The following is a 19,349-nucleotide window of genomic DNA, read 5'->3' on the forward strand; positions in this document are numbered from 1 at the left end:
ACCCAACCAGTCTCAACATGAATGTTGACACAACATTACAAGTTTCACAACACTTGCAACATATTGAACAGGCATTTATTTTATTGTGTCCACACCCTCCATGTAATTATCAGTGGATGAAAAGATCACATTCATACAGTGCTATACTTATCATAGTCATTTTACAATGTCACCAATGTCGTTCAATGATTTTCTTACTAAAATAAAGTTTGCAATGAAAATATTGGTCCAATGAGAAACACATAAAAACTAATATACAGTATTTATTTACATTTTGGTACATAACACACAGTTCAAGGGAGATCTGTTCTAAGAGAGATTCAAGTTGATGCTTTGTACACCGTGCAAGCCTCTCCTCATACTGTCACATTGCAGGAATGTATGCAAGTATAATGAGTTTTCTAAAGTTCATATGTTAGGATTATCTGATTCGATCCATGATACCAATGAAATGCATCATCTGTGCATGATGAAGTGCAGTTGAACCCCAAAACAAATGTAATGTTTTTTTTTTAATGACAAATGGGTAAATAAATAAGATCCTGCTTTAATAAATTCCTGTGATCTAATCAGAGCTACATATGATTCAGTGCTCTACAAATTGGCGTTAATTTTCTCTTTTACAATGTCAGACAGGAGTAGTGAGTAGGTTTACCTACTCCTTGATCTCATCTAAGCAAATTTGTGCCAGCAGTTTTTACTCCATTCACATTTTTAACAGACCAGCTGGTACCACATCCTCGTGTAGTTTGACATCCGGTCCACACAGAGGCAGTAGAGTACCACATGTAAGCAAAGAATGAAACACAATTTAGGAGAGGTCACTGGAGAAATTCTGGCCTCCATGCATCCACGTCCACTCCCTCAACACCTAGGACAAAAACAAAAGGTGGTGTTTTTCAATAGTCATCACATTTAATTGAGAAAATACTAATCAATTATCATAAACTACAGCATGCTGCTGCTGCTAGGCATCACAAGAAGATGAGTGGGAGTATGTACGTACCTCCATACTGCTCTCTGATTCCTGGATCGTGTCATTCAGCAAACTCTGGAGTCGACTTTCAAAAGTCCTGCTCTCCTCCACAAGAGACTCGTCACTGCAGACACACCCAAAGTGATTCATGCAGATGTTACTCATAATTTTGATGAAAATGTATCTGTGTACGTACAGGAAATGCAATTATGCCTTTCTGAAAGGTTCTGGTGATGATGAAGAGTGGTGAGGAGAATGTGAAAGCTAAATTAGAGTTCATAGGAGATCATCAGTATACAAAGAAACCTTTGACTAAACATATTCTCAAAAGTGCGTCTGAGTGATACCAATATTTGTGTGGATGAGTAAAGTGTGAAGTTTCCGTTCTGAAGTCCTTAAGAACATTTACAAAAGATCTTAGACCCTGAATTGAAAATGTCCTTCAAAGCGCGCGCGCGTGTGTGTGTGTGTGTGTGTGTGTGTGTGTGTACTCACAACTGCTGTAAACTGTGTCTGGGGGTCAGTTGAGGCGGGACTGATGAGGGGAATCGTAATCCATCAGGACTCCCACTCATTGGGCTGCGTACTTTGCTCTGCACAAGACAAGATGATGCACTTTATTCTGTGTTAGTATACAGCACCTGCCTATAGTGGAAGATACTAAACATATAAAGTATATTCTTAACTTGGCTTTTGGAATTAGCATTTTATATATATCAAGTAAGTGGTGCTTGAGATTTAAATGTAACTTTTACATACCTGCAGCTATTCTATGATTATTATTTGTGTCTACTCATATCATGATATACAAGTGTATGCAATTAACAGGCATCTCTAAAGCGAGAGTAGGATTGTGTGTGTGTGTGCGTGTGTGTGTGTGTGTGTGTATGAGCAGATCAGGTATCCTCACACAAGCGACTTTCAGCAGGTTCCACAGCTCCCTCTGTCGTTTCTCCTGCAGACTCATCAGGACTTGTTCGCTCTCAGCCATCCTCTGAACCACGCCCTCCACCTTCGGCAGCAGCTCCATCACACGCTGACGGCACACTGCAGTCTTACTGCATAACACAACAACATATGCTCTAATACAGATGCACAAAAAAAGCATGTCCACAGACAGGATGGCCTAATTTAAAAGGAAACCTTTCATTAATAAAAGGGTGTGACTTTTTACACTTCTTTATAAATAACTGCATGTCCTTAAATAAATGTTGCAGATGTGTCACCTTACACCTAGCCATCACGTGACGGAAGTATTTCTGGACATATCTTGTTTAATTTTTATATAGATACACAAATTTCCAAATGTGAGTTACGCAGTGCAACAACATAGCTGCTCAGGACTCATTCAGTTCCCCAACGCACATTTCCTCAAACTCAATAACATACTGTATTGGTTATTCATCAAAAGATGTACTTAGTATTGGAAGACTGTGGAACAAGCTATGTTCTATGTAATCTGGGAATTGTTTAAGTTTAATGAAAATATAGTGTTTTATGTGCGAGTACCTGAGGTGGGTGTAGAAGTCTCGGAGCTTCCTCTCGTAGAACTGCACAGCCTGGACCACCAGGCGCACCACCTCCTGACTGTCCCCCGGGCACCTCTGGTCTGAGCAGGGGAAAGGAAAAGAAAAGCCAGGTTTATTTTCACAAGGAAACACTTAAACGTTATGCAAGAAGTGAATTGATGCATGCCATCCAAACCTCTGGGTTTCTCTCTGAGTTTGCGGAACAGCTCCATGGCCTTTCCTTCACTGAGGAACAAAGAAGTGAAGAGAGCAGAGTTCAAGATGACAAATTCTTTGTTGTTTTTACACGTTGAGTTTGGTTCACACTTACAGTGTGTCCAGGGCCTCTCCGCTCCTCCCCGGCTGTCTCTGCACATCCACTATGTCTGGCTGCAGCTGCATCATCTCCTCCTCCAGTTCACTCACCTTGGCCTTGACACACACATGTGGGTTTTAGTCTTTTTAAAGCACACGTGAATACTCCTGACACACACACACACACACACACACACACACACACACTCACACTCACACACACACACACACACACACACACACACACACACACACAGCTCTACCTGACCACAGCTGACAGCAGTCTGCTCCATCTCTCTCCAGACGCCCAGGAGTTTCTCTGATGCTAGAAAATGTAAAAGGACTATCATTAGTCAGTGGCAAACTGAATTGTCCGAGCCATTCAAGTGCAGTTTCCACCAAATTAAGCTATACAGAATTAGGATTAAAGGATCGATTAAATGCAGTTTTGGCAGCTGTATGTAAACTTCCTGCAATCTACCAACAGGTTTTTGAAACATAGTACCGATCCCGGTGGCTGTCTGCTCCTGGTATTTGTCCATGTCTATGTGAAGGCTGGTGGTGAAGAAGTCCAGTTTGGCCATGAGTCTCTGGTACATGGACACCATCTCGTTCTTCTGTTTGGACAGTGAGGAGTTGTGTCTCAGCAGGCTCATGCTGAAAGAAAGAGGCAAAGTGTAAAAATGTGTTTGTTTTATCAAAAAGTTAATGCATGTGTATATTGTGTGTGGGAGTTTTTGTGTATTTGTGTATGTCCTACATGGCAGCTTTCTGCCCCTGCTGCAGTCTTTGCCAGTCTTCCTTCAAGGAGCGGATGGTGTGCCACGCCTGGCCGCAGGTCCTCCTCAGAGGGCTGTAACCCAGAACGTATTTAGGGTCGGTTTCTATGACAACGAAAAAGAATGAGAGAGAGACAGACACAGTCACACAAGAGCAAAGGATGCTTATTCTGGCAGTAAAAAAGGCTTGAGTGTCATCTAAGCGGGAACCCTGAATGAAGCATACATCCTAGTTAAGCTAAATACAGAAATAATTGCTTGAGTACTCAATTAATTGAAACGTTTTAGCAAAAGTGTTCATGGTGTTTAAACTACTGAAATCAACACAAGAGAAAAAGAAGGCAGCTTAAACATAGAAATGCTTTGCAGAGAACTACAAGTGAAGCAGTGTGTACTCACGGACAAAGCGGATGTTTTCTGGTAGGGTGCGAGGAGCAAATTGAGGTTCATAACTGCAAGAGGAACGATCAAACAGGAAGACCAGAGGCAAGTCTGTCCGTCGGCCATCTATCTCCTACACACACAGATAATAATAACAATAACACTTTGACTCAGTCCATTATTACATCGTGCTGCTGACTGTTCTGTTCAGGTATTGCATGTAGTGTTTATGTTAGATATTACTGTGTAATCTATGGCGCACTGCGTGGCCAGTCCATGAGGCTCCAAGGCCAGTCCCGCCTCCAGCAGCAGCTCCTGATTGGCTGCAGGGATGTTGGCGTCTTTCTCAATCCTGAGCTGCAGGTCTGCCACAGTCTCTTCATCCGAGACGGAGTATGTCAGGAGTTTTGCAGAAATCATGTTCAGGACATGAACCAGCTGAGGGAAAAGAGAAGCACAAAGTAAAGTAAGAAATGTTGTCTTCAATAACAACTTGACCACATATTCAAAGATATATCCTCAACATCAGACCAGTGAAAGCTGAGTGATGTTCAACAAAAGATGAAATGAGACAAAGTGAAATAATAAATTAACAAATTCAATTGACCTTGAGCTGCAGAATGACCTGCAGCTGGGAGAAGCAGTCCATAGGCGTAGCGTCGCGGTCTTTGCCTCGCTCCCGTGGAGACCACTTTAACATCAGCTGCAGCCACCTCTCCAGTCTCTTTAATAACAGACTGCCAAACACCAGCCAACACGTTACACAGAGACGATAAGAGTATAAATGATCATTTTTATGTGAATGTGTGTCACAGATGAATTCACCTGTTGAGGTTGTTGGGCTGAGGCAGATGTGTAGAGTAGCGGACTTCCCCCAAGAGGTCCTCATAGACAACAATATCGTTGTCCTGCTTCAGCCTCAGTTTGTTGTGCCTAAACCGGATACAGTTTGATCATATAAGAGACATATGTTTGGAGTTTCATATCGTGCATACTAGTGTACAAATGTTTTTTTCCCCTCAATTTGATCATGGTAAATACGCAACAAGTGACGTGCTGAAACTGAACCTGCAATACTTGGGAAATATTTTTCCTCTATGTAGCCAGACCCCCCTGGAGTTTCATATCTTTTAGTCATCATATTAGTGAGTCACAAGGGGCATTGACATTGGCATTACCCACATATCCTGTAATCCTTTGCTTTGGCAACTCGTTTATTTATATATTCCCTGTGTTACGAGCTTGTGTACCAATAATGCTTATTTTCTCATTCAAAAAACATAATAGTTAAACTGCTTTTGCAAAAGCTGGACTATCGTCACAGAGGTGCATATGCAAAAAACCCTGAAAATAAGATTAGAAAAGGGAAAAATGTTGGACATTTGGACATGCATCACCCTCAAACTATTTTTTGAAAACATTACTTCACTTCCTTCATGATAACCTTTGTGACATTTGAAAAAATAACCAACTTGGTTTTGATAAAGGAAGTTTTGAAAGTATATATAATACCAAGGAACAGGTTGCCAGGTTGGTAGGAAAGGGCGAAATCCTGTGATACACTCAAACACCAAAGTCCCGAAGCTCCAGTAGTCCACAGTGACTGTGTACTTCTGTCTCTCAATGAGCTCTGGAGCCTGGAGGATGGAAGAGAAAACATGTTCAGCTGTTACTGTCCAGAAAATGGTGAGAAGATCATGTGGAAAATGTGTCCACCAGTGTTTTCGTCACTTACCAAGTACTGAAGGGTTCCCACAAATGAGGTGCAAACGCTGCTCTGGTCCAGCTCTTTAGCATAGCCGAGATCTATAATCTTGTGGATCAGCTAAAATTAGGGGAGAGAGGAAATAACTTTTTTATCCTACAATTAGAAAACATGAATAACTTAAAAGAAATATCTTAATATTTTTGGAAATATGCTTATTCACTCTCTTGCAGAGAGTTAGATATATATCTTGTATAGTTCAGGGTAACCCCCATAAAACATCATATTGTCATTTTTGTACTTGGTTTTTGTTCGGGTTAAACAAACAAGATATAATTAGTGATCTTTACAGGTACAGGTTTGACAGAGCCAGGCTAGCTGTTTCCCGTGTGCAGCATTTCCTGCTAAGCTAAGCTAACTGGCTGCTGACCCTCAACTGTATTTAACGGACAGATATATTAGTCGTGTCTTCTCATCAAACTGTCCAGCAGAAAGCGAGCACGTTTCCCAAAATGTCAAATCATTCTTTTAAAGCCTGAGGGGTTCAAGAAAACATGAAATGTTATTGCTTTTCTATCCATTTGTGTGAAACACCTCTTTGTCTTAAAACACCCCCAAACCAAAAACTAAGTTTGTATGTTGGATTTACTGTTTCTCTAGTATGCCAGACAAAAACAAGTGTTCATGAAGAACTATAAACTTAGTGCAGATAAAGTCCTTTCGGTACAAATTCTATAAACACAGCAGTGTGCATAAACGTGAATATATAACTTCTTTAATATGTCTGGCCTGATGTATATAACATTCTTCATTGTCCTACTGCAGGCTGGAGGATACAACAACGCAAATAAAAGGAGACCCAGAGAGGGAGGTGAGAGCAAGTCGATCCCAAAAGTTGAACTGCAGGGATAAGCTAAAGGATTCAGTTTTCCACGTTAAATATTCAGGGAGGGTAAACGTGGACGTGAGAGAGACGAGTCTCCTGCACTTGTTCCACATAACCCACACAGAGACAAAACGCTTTTAAATAACCTCTTTGTTGTGGTTTGGATGCATTTGCCATAACAAGATGATTCACAGGGCTTTAACTCACTCTCTTCTCTCCCTGCTGCAGCACAATGTTTTCTGGTTTCAAATCTCTGTGGATGATCTTATTTTCATGGAGGTAGGTCAGAGCTGACGCTGAAGGGAGAAAGAAGAATGCAGGGTTAGGGTTGTATAAGAGGTTAACAAAGCATGTGAACTCGAGCTCAACCAATACATTTGCCGGGTCGAAGTACAGGTTGATATTAGCAGATATATCCATATTGAGGTATATATAGGGCAACGCATTTTACATTCTACAGGCGTCTGTAGAGGGACACCATATACAGGAGCATTTTAGTTAAGTGATCTTTTCAAAGCAAAGTCAAGACTAAATATTATCCGAGTTGTCGTCACAAGTCGGACAATATTTACAAGAAATTAATCAAAATGGATGCAGCAGAGCCAGAGAGATCATCTTCTTTATTTCACGCATTCCAAAACCTAATGCCTACATTACCCACAATGCAACTTGGCCGCTATCAGTGTGATTGTCAGATGTTATGCTAGTAGCCTCGGGCCGCTAGACTGCGGCAGAGATGAGGAGCGTACAGATGTATGGAAAACTCACTTCTTTCTCACTGCACGCCAGGATTTGTTTTCTTTCTTGTCCTTCAGCCCTAACCAACTGACTTCACTTTTGGCAATTTATCAGACTTTGTGTAGCTCCCTGTGGAGCCACAAAAGGCTTTATACAATTTATTTTTAATTCAGCGTCACTGATTTATGTCATCCGTAAACTGTTGACACCGTTGGGCCCTGGCACTTTTGTGCTCGGGCCCTAATCCGTATTTTTTCTCAAATGACATTAATTACGTAACTAATATAGTTTCGAGAAGAAACAAGTTAACATTTTCCTATGATTGTTGTTTCTTACTGTAGTTCATTCTTGGAGTCCCCAGGAAAGTCCTTGTATGTTAAATATGTTGGTAGGACGAGGGTTAATAAGACCCATAAGAGGATAATACTCATATATACATTCTGTAGCCTTTAATCTGTTGTAACTGAAGGTAAAGTCTAATAGGTTTCAACTCAATCTACAGCAGAAACTACAATGTCACTTTACTTATGCTTCAAAAGGTGACTAATGTGTGTGCTGGCAAAGAGTGTTCAACGAAGCGCAACTCATAACCTTAGGGGCACCTGACTGTGTGTGTGTGTGTGTGTGTGTGTGTGTGTGTGTGTGTGTGTGTGTGTGTGTGTGTGTGTATGTGTGTGTGTGTGTGTGTATGGTTGTGGTGAGTGTAGATGTGTTGGCAAAGAGTGTTCAACGAAGCGGAACTCATAACCTTAGGGGCACCTGACTGTGTGTGTGTGTATGTGTGTGTGTGTGTGTGTGTGTGTGTGTGTGTATGTGTGTGTGGTTATGGTGAGTGTAGATGTGCATGCCTATGTCTTTACCCTCACTACTCGTGAAGCAGTTTAAAAGTCACTCATTATCAGGAAATGTTCACAGTGGGTAACAGGAAAAGGAGTTTCTGTGTTAGTGTTAGAGTGTGTGTGTGTGTGTGTGTGTGTATGTGTGTGTGTTTGTTACTCTACTCTCCACTCTAGCTATGTGTGATCAATACAATATGTGTCCTCTGTTTATACAGCGTGTAATATACAATGTCTTGTTACTGTGAGCACTCGTACAGTTTGCTTGCGTCAGAGCGTGAGCGCCATGGTGACTAAAAGGTTGGTGGTTTAGGGTCATTGATGACATCATGATATTGGTCACCATGACCATTTCCTCCATTTACTACAAGAACATTAATCTTGCTGCCAACTCACTCCATCACACAATCAATCTATCAGTCTCATATACACATGCTTTAAAATGTTGTTATCGTCCCATTGAAGCGGGATTGAGCAGGATACTCACAGATGTCACACAACAGAATCAGAACGGAGCCCTCCCTCATTCCACAGCAGTTCTCCAAGAGGGTTAGATACTGCAAAGAGCACAAACAGAAACTTTATAGAATGAATAACATTAATCTGTCTTCTTTATTAATGTTTTACAACTTTCTGCTCTTCTATAAAACCGTCCCATCCATTAAGTTCATAGTGTTTGAAATGGATCAGAGATACATTGGAGGTCATGAACAGCTCTGATTCAAGTCGAAAACAAACTCCGGTATTAACTTTCTCTGATACATGAATAGCAAGGCGTTTTTTGCACTGTTGATCAGATTTTTAAGAGCATTTTTGGTAGCAATTTTCAACTAAAAGAAGTTTTGCAAATGAGCAAATGAGCACTTTTGTTGTAAATCCTTTGATTAGTTTTACTTTACACAATAAAATGTAAAGCATTCTACTGCTGGAAACTTGTGGCAGGCCCGACAAAAGAGTCCACTGCTTAGTTTTTGGCCGTCTGGGATGCTTTGAAATCTTTATGACTCTGCGGTTTGTGACGGTTGGCATTTTCCTCCTCTACTGGCTGCCTGGTGCCAACAATGTTTATCGCCTCAGGCTGCAGACTCAGTTTGTTTCAGATTAAAAAATGCTCCAGAATTCACCCACAGAAGAAGAGCAAACAATTGGCTGCTTGTTGGGCCAAATAAATCAGACAGACACATTCATGGGTGAGCATCTTAGACTCAGTGAAATACAACAAAATATGAGCAATAGTGACGGTTGTGGTTGTGCCTGTATTCTTTATTTCACAAAAACGGAATGACTTTTTCGAAAGACGTCATGAAACAAATTATCATAATTTATTATGATTTAACACTTTGACCTAAATGTCTATGGGCTCTTATCAAGTGTCCAAAACTAGACACTTTGTGCACACACACACTCTTACAAACATACCACAGACTTTTACCTTTCTCAGATCTCCTCCCTGACAGTACTCCATTGCCAGCAGCGGCAGGTCATGTGTGGTCCCCATTTTATGCATTCCCTCAGGAACCTTTCTGGCTGCGACAACATTAACATGATCCAACCTAAGTGAGTAAAGAAGATCAGACATCAAACAGTGGGGCGGAAAAATGTATTATCTCATATTTTGTTTTACTACTGAGGTATAAACTTCCACAAAGTCAACTTCTTAGGGCTGCAATATTAGACACGGATGTATAAGCGTGGAAGTCACAGTGCAGTCCTCCTTTGTACGGATTGAAACAGGTATTGACAAAAGATGATCAAAATCTAGATAAAGACCAGTAGTTTGCAACGTTCTTGGCTTGTGACCCATTCAAATTAAGCAATGTCTATTTGTCTTACTTGAGTAGGTTTTAAAGGCTTGAAGATTTAAAATGATACAAAAGATTGGAGAAAAGTGTGCATGATTTAGTGCACCAAAATGTTTTTTCTGCTTCCCTATTCTGTTCATCTACTTCTCAGATTTATCTTGCAACCTCTTTGAGGGAAACCACTGTATCTAGACCAACTTTTATGAAGCAACACAAACATTATTTTCTCAGTATATATATATATATATATATATATATATATATATATATATATATATATATATATATATATATATATATATATATTATATCAAACAAAGATATAGACTTAAATCTTTTTTTTTTCTTGCATCCCTTCTCCATCGCTGTGTCCAACAAATGCATCTACAAATGCATACTTTCACAATTACGTGCAAACCTCTTCATCAGTTTAGACTTCCCCATACTCCCTCCGCTCCTCTATGACCTGCTCTGTTACTTTCTCTGTTTCTCATTTTCCGCTGTTTCACAACTCTGATTAGAAACAATGTGTTTCTGATTCTCAAAGGGTTAGGCCCTCTTCGAAAATCAAAAGAGTAAAAAAACGATAACAAACTCAAGCTGACACCAGATGCACCTGGAGAATGACTCCAAACATAACATTGTTCAACATGCAATCATTGTGTTGAAACAGCTACAATAGCAGGAGATACATGATAGTCATCACTAGAATAATAGACAGACAGACAGGCAGGCAGACAGACAGACACACAGGCAGACAGACAGACAGGCAGGCAGACAGACAGACAGGCAGACAGACAGACAGGCAGACAGACAGGCAGGCAGACAGACAGACAGGCAGACAGACAGACAGGCAGACAGGCAGGCAGGCAGACAGACAGACAGACAGGCAGGCAGACAGACAGACAGACAGGCAGACAGACAGACAGGCAGACAGGCAGGCAGGCAGACAGACAGACACACAGGCAGACAGACAGACAGGCAGGCAGACAGACAGACAGACAGGCAGACAGTCAGACAGGCAGGCAGACAGACAGACACACAGGCAGACAGACAGACAGGCAGGCAGACAGACAGACAGGCAGGCAGACAGACAGGCAGACAGACAGACACACAGGCAGACAGGCAGGCAGACAGACAGGCAGGCAGACAGACAGACAGACAGGCAGACAGACAGACAGGCAGGCAGACAGACAGACAGACACACAGGCAGACAGGCAGGCAGACAGACAGACAGACAGGCAGGCAGACAGACAGGCAGACAGACAGGCAGACAGATAGATAGTGTATTGATCCCAAGGGAAATTTAGACATCCAATAGCTTAAAAGACATATAACATTACACATCTAATAATAAGCAGTTGTGAAGTTATTGTCAGTCATTAACATGTTTTATTTATTTATGTTCTTCCTGCAAACCTATAATGAAATAAAACCTAAATATGATTAGGAGTACAGTCCTATTGTGTTACTATACGCTACATACATACGCTATAAGCGCTACAAACATGATCTGATGTTGCCTCTCTTCAGCCTACATAGAGCATATTTTAGGGAGATTGAAGAAGAGTTAAAGAGAGTGGGATGAAATAGTCAACTTCAGGCTGTGAGATAAATAAATATTTTTTTGTTGATGTTGACTAAACATTCAGCAGATGGTAATGCATTACAAGCGCTATAAACACATCATAACTCAAAAACATTGTGAAATTGATGTGTTGTTATGTAAGCATGCGTACATCTGTGTTAAGTAGCTGTAATAATATAATAGTATGGTGCCATGTATGTGTCCCCTGCCCTGTGGTTTTTCCACGAGTTAAGCGTGGGTGCACCGGAGGGTTGTGGTCGTGACCATGTCTGTCTGAAAACAACACACTTGTTAAACTGGGACTAGAAAAGAAATGGCACCAGCAAATGACAAAACACACACACACCTCACAAAAAAAAAAAAAAACCCGCATGAGCTGCCATCCAACTCCAGTGACCCGACACCCTAACTAAGACCGTTAATAGACAACGCAGATGTGTGTGGAAATGAAAGACACCAAAGCAAAGCAAAATGAGGAGGCGGCACATGATCCTGTCAGAAATAACCACCAACAGACCAAAATAACCCAAAAGTCCATGCTGTTCTAATTATTTAATGTCTTGAGGGATTTTTACTATTTCAGGATATAAATTAACTTTTTTGTATTTTGAGAAAACTTGTGAAACAGATGGAAACATAAAAGTCAAATGTCAAACTCATAAGCACCCATCTTGTCATGGAATGTACCACGGTGAGTCACAACACGTTGAAACCAAAATGTGTCTCCCGTGCCAAAAAGAGCTTTAATACTTGGAGCTTGGACGGGGAAAAAAATTGAGGGAAATCACCAATTTCACCCGCCGAGTTAAACGTGTCAGACACTAAGATGCATCACTGCGGGAAAAGACACCTCTGGATCTTTTGTAAACAGAGCGACAAGCTTAGGCAATGTGCCGTGGTCAAACAAAAACCAAACAAACAGTTTCTTTTTCCTGCATGTTACAGAACGAATCGCTGTTGATTGATTTGAAAGACAAAACTGTGACTGACGAGATAAACATATTGTCTTTTTAATAAATCTTAAATAAATATGTGACTATGATCTTTGCATTACTTTAAGCCAGGTCTTGCTTTATTACCTAATCCTGAAGGCCCACATTTCTGTTTAAAGCAAAGAAACACTGGTTGCAGTGTGTCCTGGTGTCCTACTGGTTAAGACACAAACACACAACAGGGATCTTTGTTGCAAGTCACCCCCCTCTCTCTTCCGTGTTTGCTGTCTTCATCTTCACAGTAAAATATCAAATAAAGGCAAAATACCAAGAAAAGAATACAGCTGCTGTGTGTCCTGTACATGACAGGTGTTTGAGGGTGGCAGAGGAAGGGCGGCGGGTCCCAAAAGGGACCATTGCTCTGAGGCCCCTTTAGTAGGTTGGTTCATGCAAGGGGGAAACTGACCTATTCATGATCCGGATCTCCAGACACCATCTGTCTTTGTTCCTCTCGCTCAGCTCCTGACGGCACTGCTTTATGGCAACCTGTTCCTCTGTGTCCTGAAATCCCATGAAGAGTGTAAATTATGTTTAGCAGCAACAACATGTCTCTTACATTTGTAAGTAGGCCTAATATTTGGGAATTTATGTTAAAGTTCATTGTGTGTTTACATTTAGGGCTGCACCTAATCATTAAATGATTGCCGATTTTGCTTGACAATTAACTTACATGTTTATTTGATGATTAAAATATTTGAAAATAATTTAATCGATTCATCGACTAATTGTTGGAGCTCATATCATTTTATTTTCCATCATATAACAGCCTCCTAACATTAACACCTCATTTGTGGCCTCAAATTGAGACATTTGTTCTTCATTAGAACATTTACTATACACATCACAGATGCTACATACAGTGGGAATGTTTAATAATGTTTAACAAGAGGCCCTATGGTAATCTATTTCTTAATAATAATAATAATAATAATAATAATAATAATAATAATTATAATAGTAATAATGAAGAAAAAGAGAGGGAATTTAAATAACACACATACAAATACCCAACATACATGGTGACACCTTTTCCTGCGGAGCACCAAACACAAACTGTACATTTATCCACTTGCCGAAAATCATGAGCAACACCACAGGTATCACATCAGCGAGGAAAAGGCACCCACCCTGCTTCCCATAACTGAATCTATGAACTAATAATAGCCTACGGTATTGTCATTAACGGAAGGAAGGTGGCTAATTTCCTACTCAGGAAGTTAAGTCATCACAGCGGCAGCAGTGCCAGCAGTGCACTCTTCAGTCATTTCCACGTGCAATTCCCATTTCCTGTTAAACTCCCGTCTGCCGTGGCACTGATGATCAGCGGTGGCAAATTTTTACAGGTGAAATGAATGAAAACAATCTATAATGTGCGCGACACACGTCGTCAGTCTCATTCATTTACTGTTAAGAGATGACTTTGTGTAAGACATCTTGTATTTTTGAAAATATTTCCAAGGGATCTTATTCTCAAGTGCAGTTTTGAGGAGAGGAAGAGGAAGGTCCACTAAGCGGGCGTGTTCGTATTCCCATAGCGTCTTGATGCAAGTCTGCAATGCTCTCATCCTGTGACTAGGAGGGATATCATTACAATAGACACCATTTCTGTTGGACTCAGTGCACAAAGAAGACAGCTTCCCGGACTGATGTCATACTTATTACAAAAACGGATGATTCAGATGTGAACAAGCAAGTGATTTGAGTTCACGGTGCACTTTTTTGTATCAATTCCAATTTCTTAAGGCAGAGGCTTCCAGACTGTGGATGCAGAGGGAGAAATGTGAGGCGTGAGCGGCAATTTGACACGATACACATAGTTTTAGGTTCAGCGTGACGACATTATTATACCCGATTCATAAATTGCAAATAAACTTCCATAAATCCATTTTAAGATCATAGAAGAAAGACAATCTTTATAACTTCCAGAACTTGCCTGAGAATCATCACGTTTTTAAGTTTTCTTCAGTATCAAAGTGATGATAGCTGATCCATGTATCCATGGATACACTGCAAACAGGAACCGCTAATAACTAATCCTACATGCTTTTAATGGTCCCAATTTAGCAAACAAATATAGGCTCAAGTTGTCTTGCCTTGCCTCCATTGCAACATTATACTTCTAAACATCCTCCAAAGCCCCACACATTATGAGAACTGAGGGGCAGCTTTGGCTCAGGAGGAACGGCAGGCCACCCATAAATCACAGGGTTGGTGTGCAGTTGTCTTAAAATATGGTCTTAAGGTTTATCAAGCTGAAACGAATGAGGGAGACACTGGAGCATTACTCATGTGAAATGAGAATTATTTACAGTTAAAAGTTCAAGGATTACTTTGTAAGCATTTTTTCTGTAATATGTATTTATTTTTATCTATTTCATTAGTTTTATATATTATTTAACTTCACAAAATGAAGTTAATTGTACTGATGGGAAAGATGGGCAGATGCTGGGAAACGTGACCCGGACAACTTTAGTTTTCTTCCATGTGTAAAACGCTCAGTCAATGTAATAATCTGTCATTTAAATATCCTCCTGAGGAATTTCCAGTCATTCAGTGTACTAACATGTCCTATCACAGCCACAAATAAAATGTTCCTGCAGGGACAACAATGTTAAAGTGTGTCGGTCGTGTACCTTATTTTGCCATCGTGTGACATTCCCAAAGCCTCCGGTGCCCAGCCGCTCCTTCAGCTCCCAGGGGCCACAGCTCTGCTGCTGCTGCAGCAGGGGGACTCGATTCATGGCCTCCTCAGCTGATCCTATAGCCAATACAACAAATGACAAGAACAAACTTAAATCTAGTCTCGTCGTGACCCTGTGAAGCTCACATCAGTTAGCTTTACTCGTTAAGTACAGCTGAGGCTTTAGTCTTTCTGAATTTACTCTAGCGTCAAAATGATATTTATCGAACAAAAAAATGAATCACCAACAATTTTGATAACCAAATATTCTTTGCTTCAAACTTCTGATATTTGATATTTGATACAGTTAGGTACACCACCTCAATGGACTTGTGATTAAACAATCAATGTGTGCTATAAGTGCAGACTTTCAGCTTTAATTTGAGGGTATTTACATCCAAATCAGACGAATGGTGGAGGAACTACAACACATTTTACACGTGGTATCCACTTTTTAAGGGACCAAAAGTAATTGGACAAAGTAACATAATCATAAATCACATAAGTCACTTTTAATATTTGGTTGGAAATCCTTTGCAGTCAATGACAGCCTGAAGTCTGGAACCCATAGACGTCACCAGGCGCTGGGTTTGGTCCCTGGTGATGCTCTGCCAGGCCTTTACTGCAGCTGTCTTCACTTCCTGCGTGTTCTTTGGGCAGTTTCCCTTCAGTTTCATCAAACATCAAATCAAACTCATCAGAGAAATAGCAAAAACATTAGGTGTGGCCAAAACTGTTTGGTACATTCTTAAAAAGAAAGAAGGCACTGGTGAGCTCAGCGACACCAAAAGACCTGGAAGACCACAGGAGACAACTGTGGTGGATGACAGAAGAATTCTTCTCCTGGTGAAGAAAAAGCCCTTCACAACAGTTGACCAGATCAAGAACACTCTCCAGGAGGTACAGTCGGTGTATCTGTGTCAAAGTCAACAATCAAGAGAAGACTTCACCAGAGTAAATACAGAGGGTTCCCCACACCATGTCAACCATTGGTGAGCCTCAACAACAGGAAGACCAGATTAGAGTTTGCTAAAACGCATCTAAAAAAGTCTGTAGAGTTCTGGATCAACATCCTATCGACAAGACAAAGATCAACTTGTAGAATGATGGGAAGAGAAGAGTATGGAGAAGGGAAGGAACTGCTCATGATCCAAAGCACACCACCTCATTAGTGAAGCAATGTGGTGGTAGTGTTATGGCGTGGGCATGTATGGCTGCCAATGGAACTGGTTCCCTTGTATTTATTGATGATGTGTCCGCTGACAAAAGCAGCAGGATGAACTCTGAAGTGTTTCGGGCAACACTATCTGCTCATATTCAGCCAAATGCTTCAGAACTCATTGGACGGCGCTTCACAGTGCAGATGGACAATGACCCAAAGCATACTGCGAAAGCAACCAAAGAGTTTTTTAAGGCAAATAAGTGGAATGTTCTGCAATGGCCAATTACCTGACCTGAATCCAATTGTGCATGTCACTTGCTGAAGACAAAACTGAAGGGAAACTGGCAAAAGAACAAGCAGGAAGTGAAGACAGAAGAGGCCTGGCAGAGCATCACCAGGGACCAAACCCAGCGCATGGTGATGTCTATTGGTCATTGACTACAAAGGATTTCCAACCAAATATTAAAAGTGACTTATGTGATTTATGATTATGTTACTTTGTCCAATTACTTTTGGTACCTTAAAAAGTGCTCCTTGTTTATATCTGTATAGTTATATAATTACAGTCAGTAGTGGAGTGTAAGTACAATTACTCAAGTAGTAAATAAATAAGTATAATTTTGAGGTACTTGAGTATTTCCAGTTTATGCTATTGGATACTTTTCACATCACTACATCTCAGAGGAAATTATTGTACTCTTTACTCCACTACATTTACCTGTTAACTTTACAAATGTAGATGATTAACACAGAATATAATTTACAAATCATTTATAATGCATTACTAAAGATTAAGCCACCCAGCAGTAAACTATCAAGTTATTGACATTAGTTTCACCTTTACCAGCTACAACATTAAAGTGATAATATAATCCAATAATATAATGTTTTTGACTCTATGCTACTTCTCTGCTCATAATTCAACTATGCACATAAACACAAGACCATCAGTCTCATTCTGTTTGTTTCCTGTTGTCTGAAGTTATTACACTACACCGTACATGTTTTCGGGTTTTATAATGCAGACATGCGCTTCAAAGCAACCTATTATTTAAACTAAATCCTACCTTAGACTCCGCAGGCAGATTTCACACCAGACTTTCTGTGAATAATGTGTGTATCCGGTCTTTTATCGAGTTAAACTTTGGAACACTTTAGAAGGAATTTCGGCGACACAACAAAACTCAAAACCGTTTTACTTCCTGATACTCACATTTCCTGTAAACCTGAAGGGAGCCGCCCACAAGGAGGCTCTCAGTCCTCGGCTCGGATCTCCAGCTGGCAGCTTCATGAATGTTTCTAACCAGATATATTCACATGACTTTGAACATGAATCATGCATCTGTTTCAAGACAATTTCATGTGACATGACATGCCAAATATAAATTCTGCTTTGTGAGAAGTATTTTTTTCAATTTAAGTGTGAAGTTCAATGTACACAACTCAATTTAAGATGTTCCACATCGCATAACATCAAATTTACAATTATTTCGTTTAAGATATATTACTTTTGATAAGGATGACAGCCCCTTTATTTATATAGTAGTTATTTAGTATACATACCTTATGACTAAAACAATCAGAAGCAATACAAATAACAATTGAATCACAGAAATATAAATAGACATTTTAGCCATACATGCATTCCTTATTTGTTACATATTTTCAAAGATTCAAATAATATTTAATTTAAATAAAAAACAACTTAAACGATGGGATTGAAATAAGAAATGTGGCTTTTTGAATATGAAATTTCCTTAATAAGATGAACCTCTGCTACTGGAGTCAATAAATAAATGAGTTTTCACAGACTATACCTTAAAAGATAGTTTGTTAACACAACAAAAGAGGTATTGAAATGTAAATATTTGTATTAGAATAGGTTATATAGGTAGAAGGATTATCTTTAAGTTGTATCCCTTTAAGTTGTATTACTGTGTTGCTATATTTGTGTGTTGTAGCCCAGTGATGCCCAAACTCTGGTTCGGGGGGCCTTCTTAGGGTCGTTCACTATGATTCAGTGGGTCCTGTAGCTATTATAAGGATTTTAAATCTCCTTGTTTACAAAATGCGAAAATTAGCACATTTTACGAAAAAGAGGTTCTGCATTCTGTCATCTTCTCACCTACAGAAAGAAAACACATGAGGTCACTGAGGCAAATTTAAGTCTGACATTGAAAGTGTAATCATTCCTGTGGAATAGTCTATTAGTCCATAAAGTGGGACAATCTTTCAAAAACACAATTAATTCATTTACTGATGTTTTTATGGAGCCTGTGGCTGCCACTGTTTTTGGAAATGGACATAATACATTTATAGGCTCAGTTTTACAACTTCTCGCTAATGGTTTGACCAACTTCCCAAACCACTCCGGACACCAGAGACACCCCCTATCTGCTTTCATGACTGGACAACTATTACTTCACGTCTCCCTCTAGAATTACACCTCCCCTCTTTAGTTGCAAAAGCTTTTTTACAATCTTATTTTTTTAGTATCTTTTCCAAGTCGATCTTGTTTTGATAGCACTTATTCATTATGATATCAAAACATACTACACATAAGGTCCATTTACTGTGTCTCAAATGGTTTACTGACACTATTTTGTTTTGCTGCTGTTGTCATTTTCTTAGCCATGTGTACCAAGTCTACTCAGATCATTTCCATGAAGATTGAGATTTTTAGATCATCCAACATCTCAATTTCATCCTCTAACATTCTTCCTTGTTGATCCAATGAATGTTTCATTTAGGGAGGATGCACTTCAGAATTTCCAGAGTCTCGCAGTGATGTTTTTCATTTCATCACCTGTTATTCTTAGATTTAAATTTCTTTGGTATCTGTATCTATTTGCCAACACATATCTGACGTTCCTGTGACGTGACTTGTGGGTGTATAAGACGCACTTTATCAGATTGTAAATGTTTGTACGTAGAAAAAAAAAGAGTTCCTGTTTATTCTAACAAAATATGGAGCTGCTTCCTGATCCCAAGTAAGGAAGTC

The 19,349-nt window shown here is 39.9% G+C and overlaps 1 protein-coding gene across 1 annotated transcript; it reads right to left on the minus strand.

Moving 5' to 3' along the window:
- Positions 1-59: 59 nt before the first annotated feature.
- On the minus strand, positions 60-17,554 carry ikbkb (inhibitor of nuclear factor kappa B kinase subunit beta). Its single transcript, XM_029440309.1, has 22 exons — positions 17,416-17,554; positions 15,140-15,264; positions 12,913-13,007; positions 9,557-9,677; positions 8,612-8,681; positions 6,758-6,846; positions 5,695-5,784; positions 5,472-5,596; positions 4,785-4,892; positions 4,567-4,696; positions 4,203-4,397; positions 3,978-4,092; positions 3,560-3,683; positions 3,305-3,456; positions 3,063-3,124; positions 2,816-2,916; positions 2,681-2,730; positions 2,486-2,585; positions 1,887-2,034; positions 1,472-1,569; positions 1,007-1,100; positions 60-871 (listed from the first exon to the last, which is right to left on the minus strand). The coding sequence occupies exons 2-22, from the start codon at positions 15,245-15,247 to the stop codon at positions 812-814; spliced, it is 2,235 nt and encodes a 744-aa protein (XP_029296169.1). The 5' UTR covers positions 15,248-15,264; positions 17,416-17,554; the 3' UTR covers positions 60-811.
- Between the last annotated feature and the right edge of the window lie 1,795 nt (positions 17,555-19,349).

Source organism: Cottoperca gobio, chromosome 9 (assembly GCF_900634415.1).
Source record: "Cottoperca gobio chromosome 9, fCotGob3.1, whole genome shotgun sequence".
In the NCBI taxonomy this organism is placed as follows: Eukaryota; Metazoa; Chordata; class Actinopteri; order Perciformes; family Bovichtidae; genus Cottoperca; species Cottoperca gobio.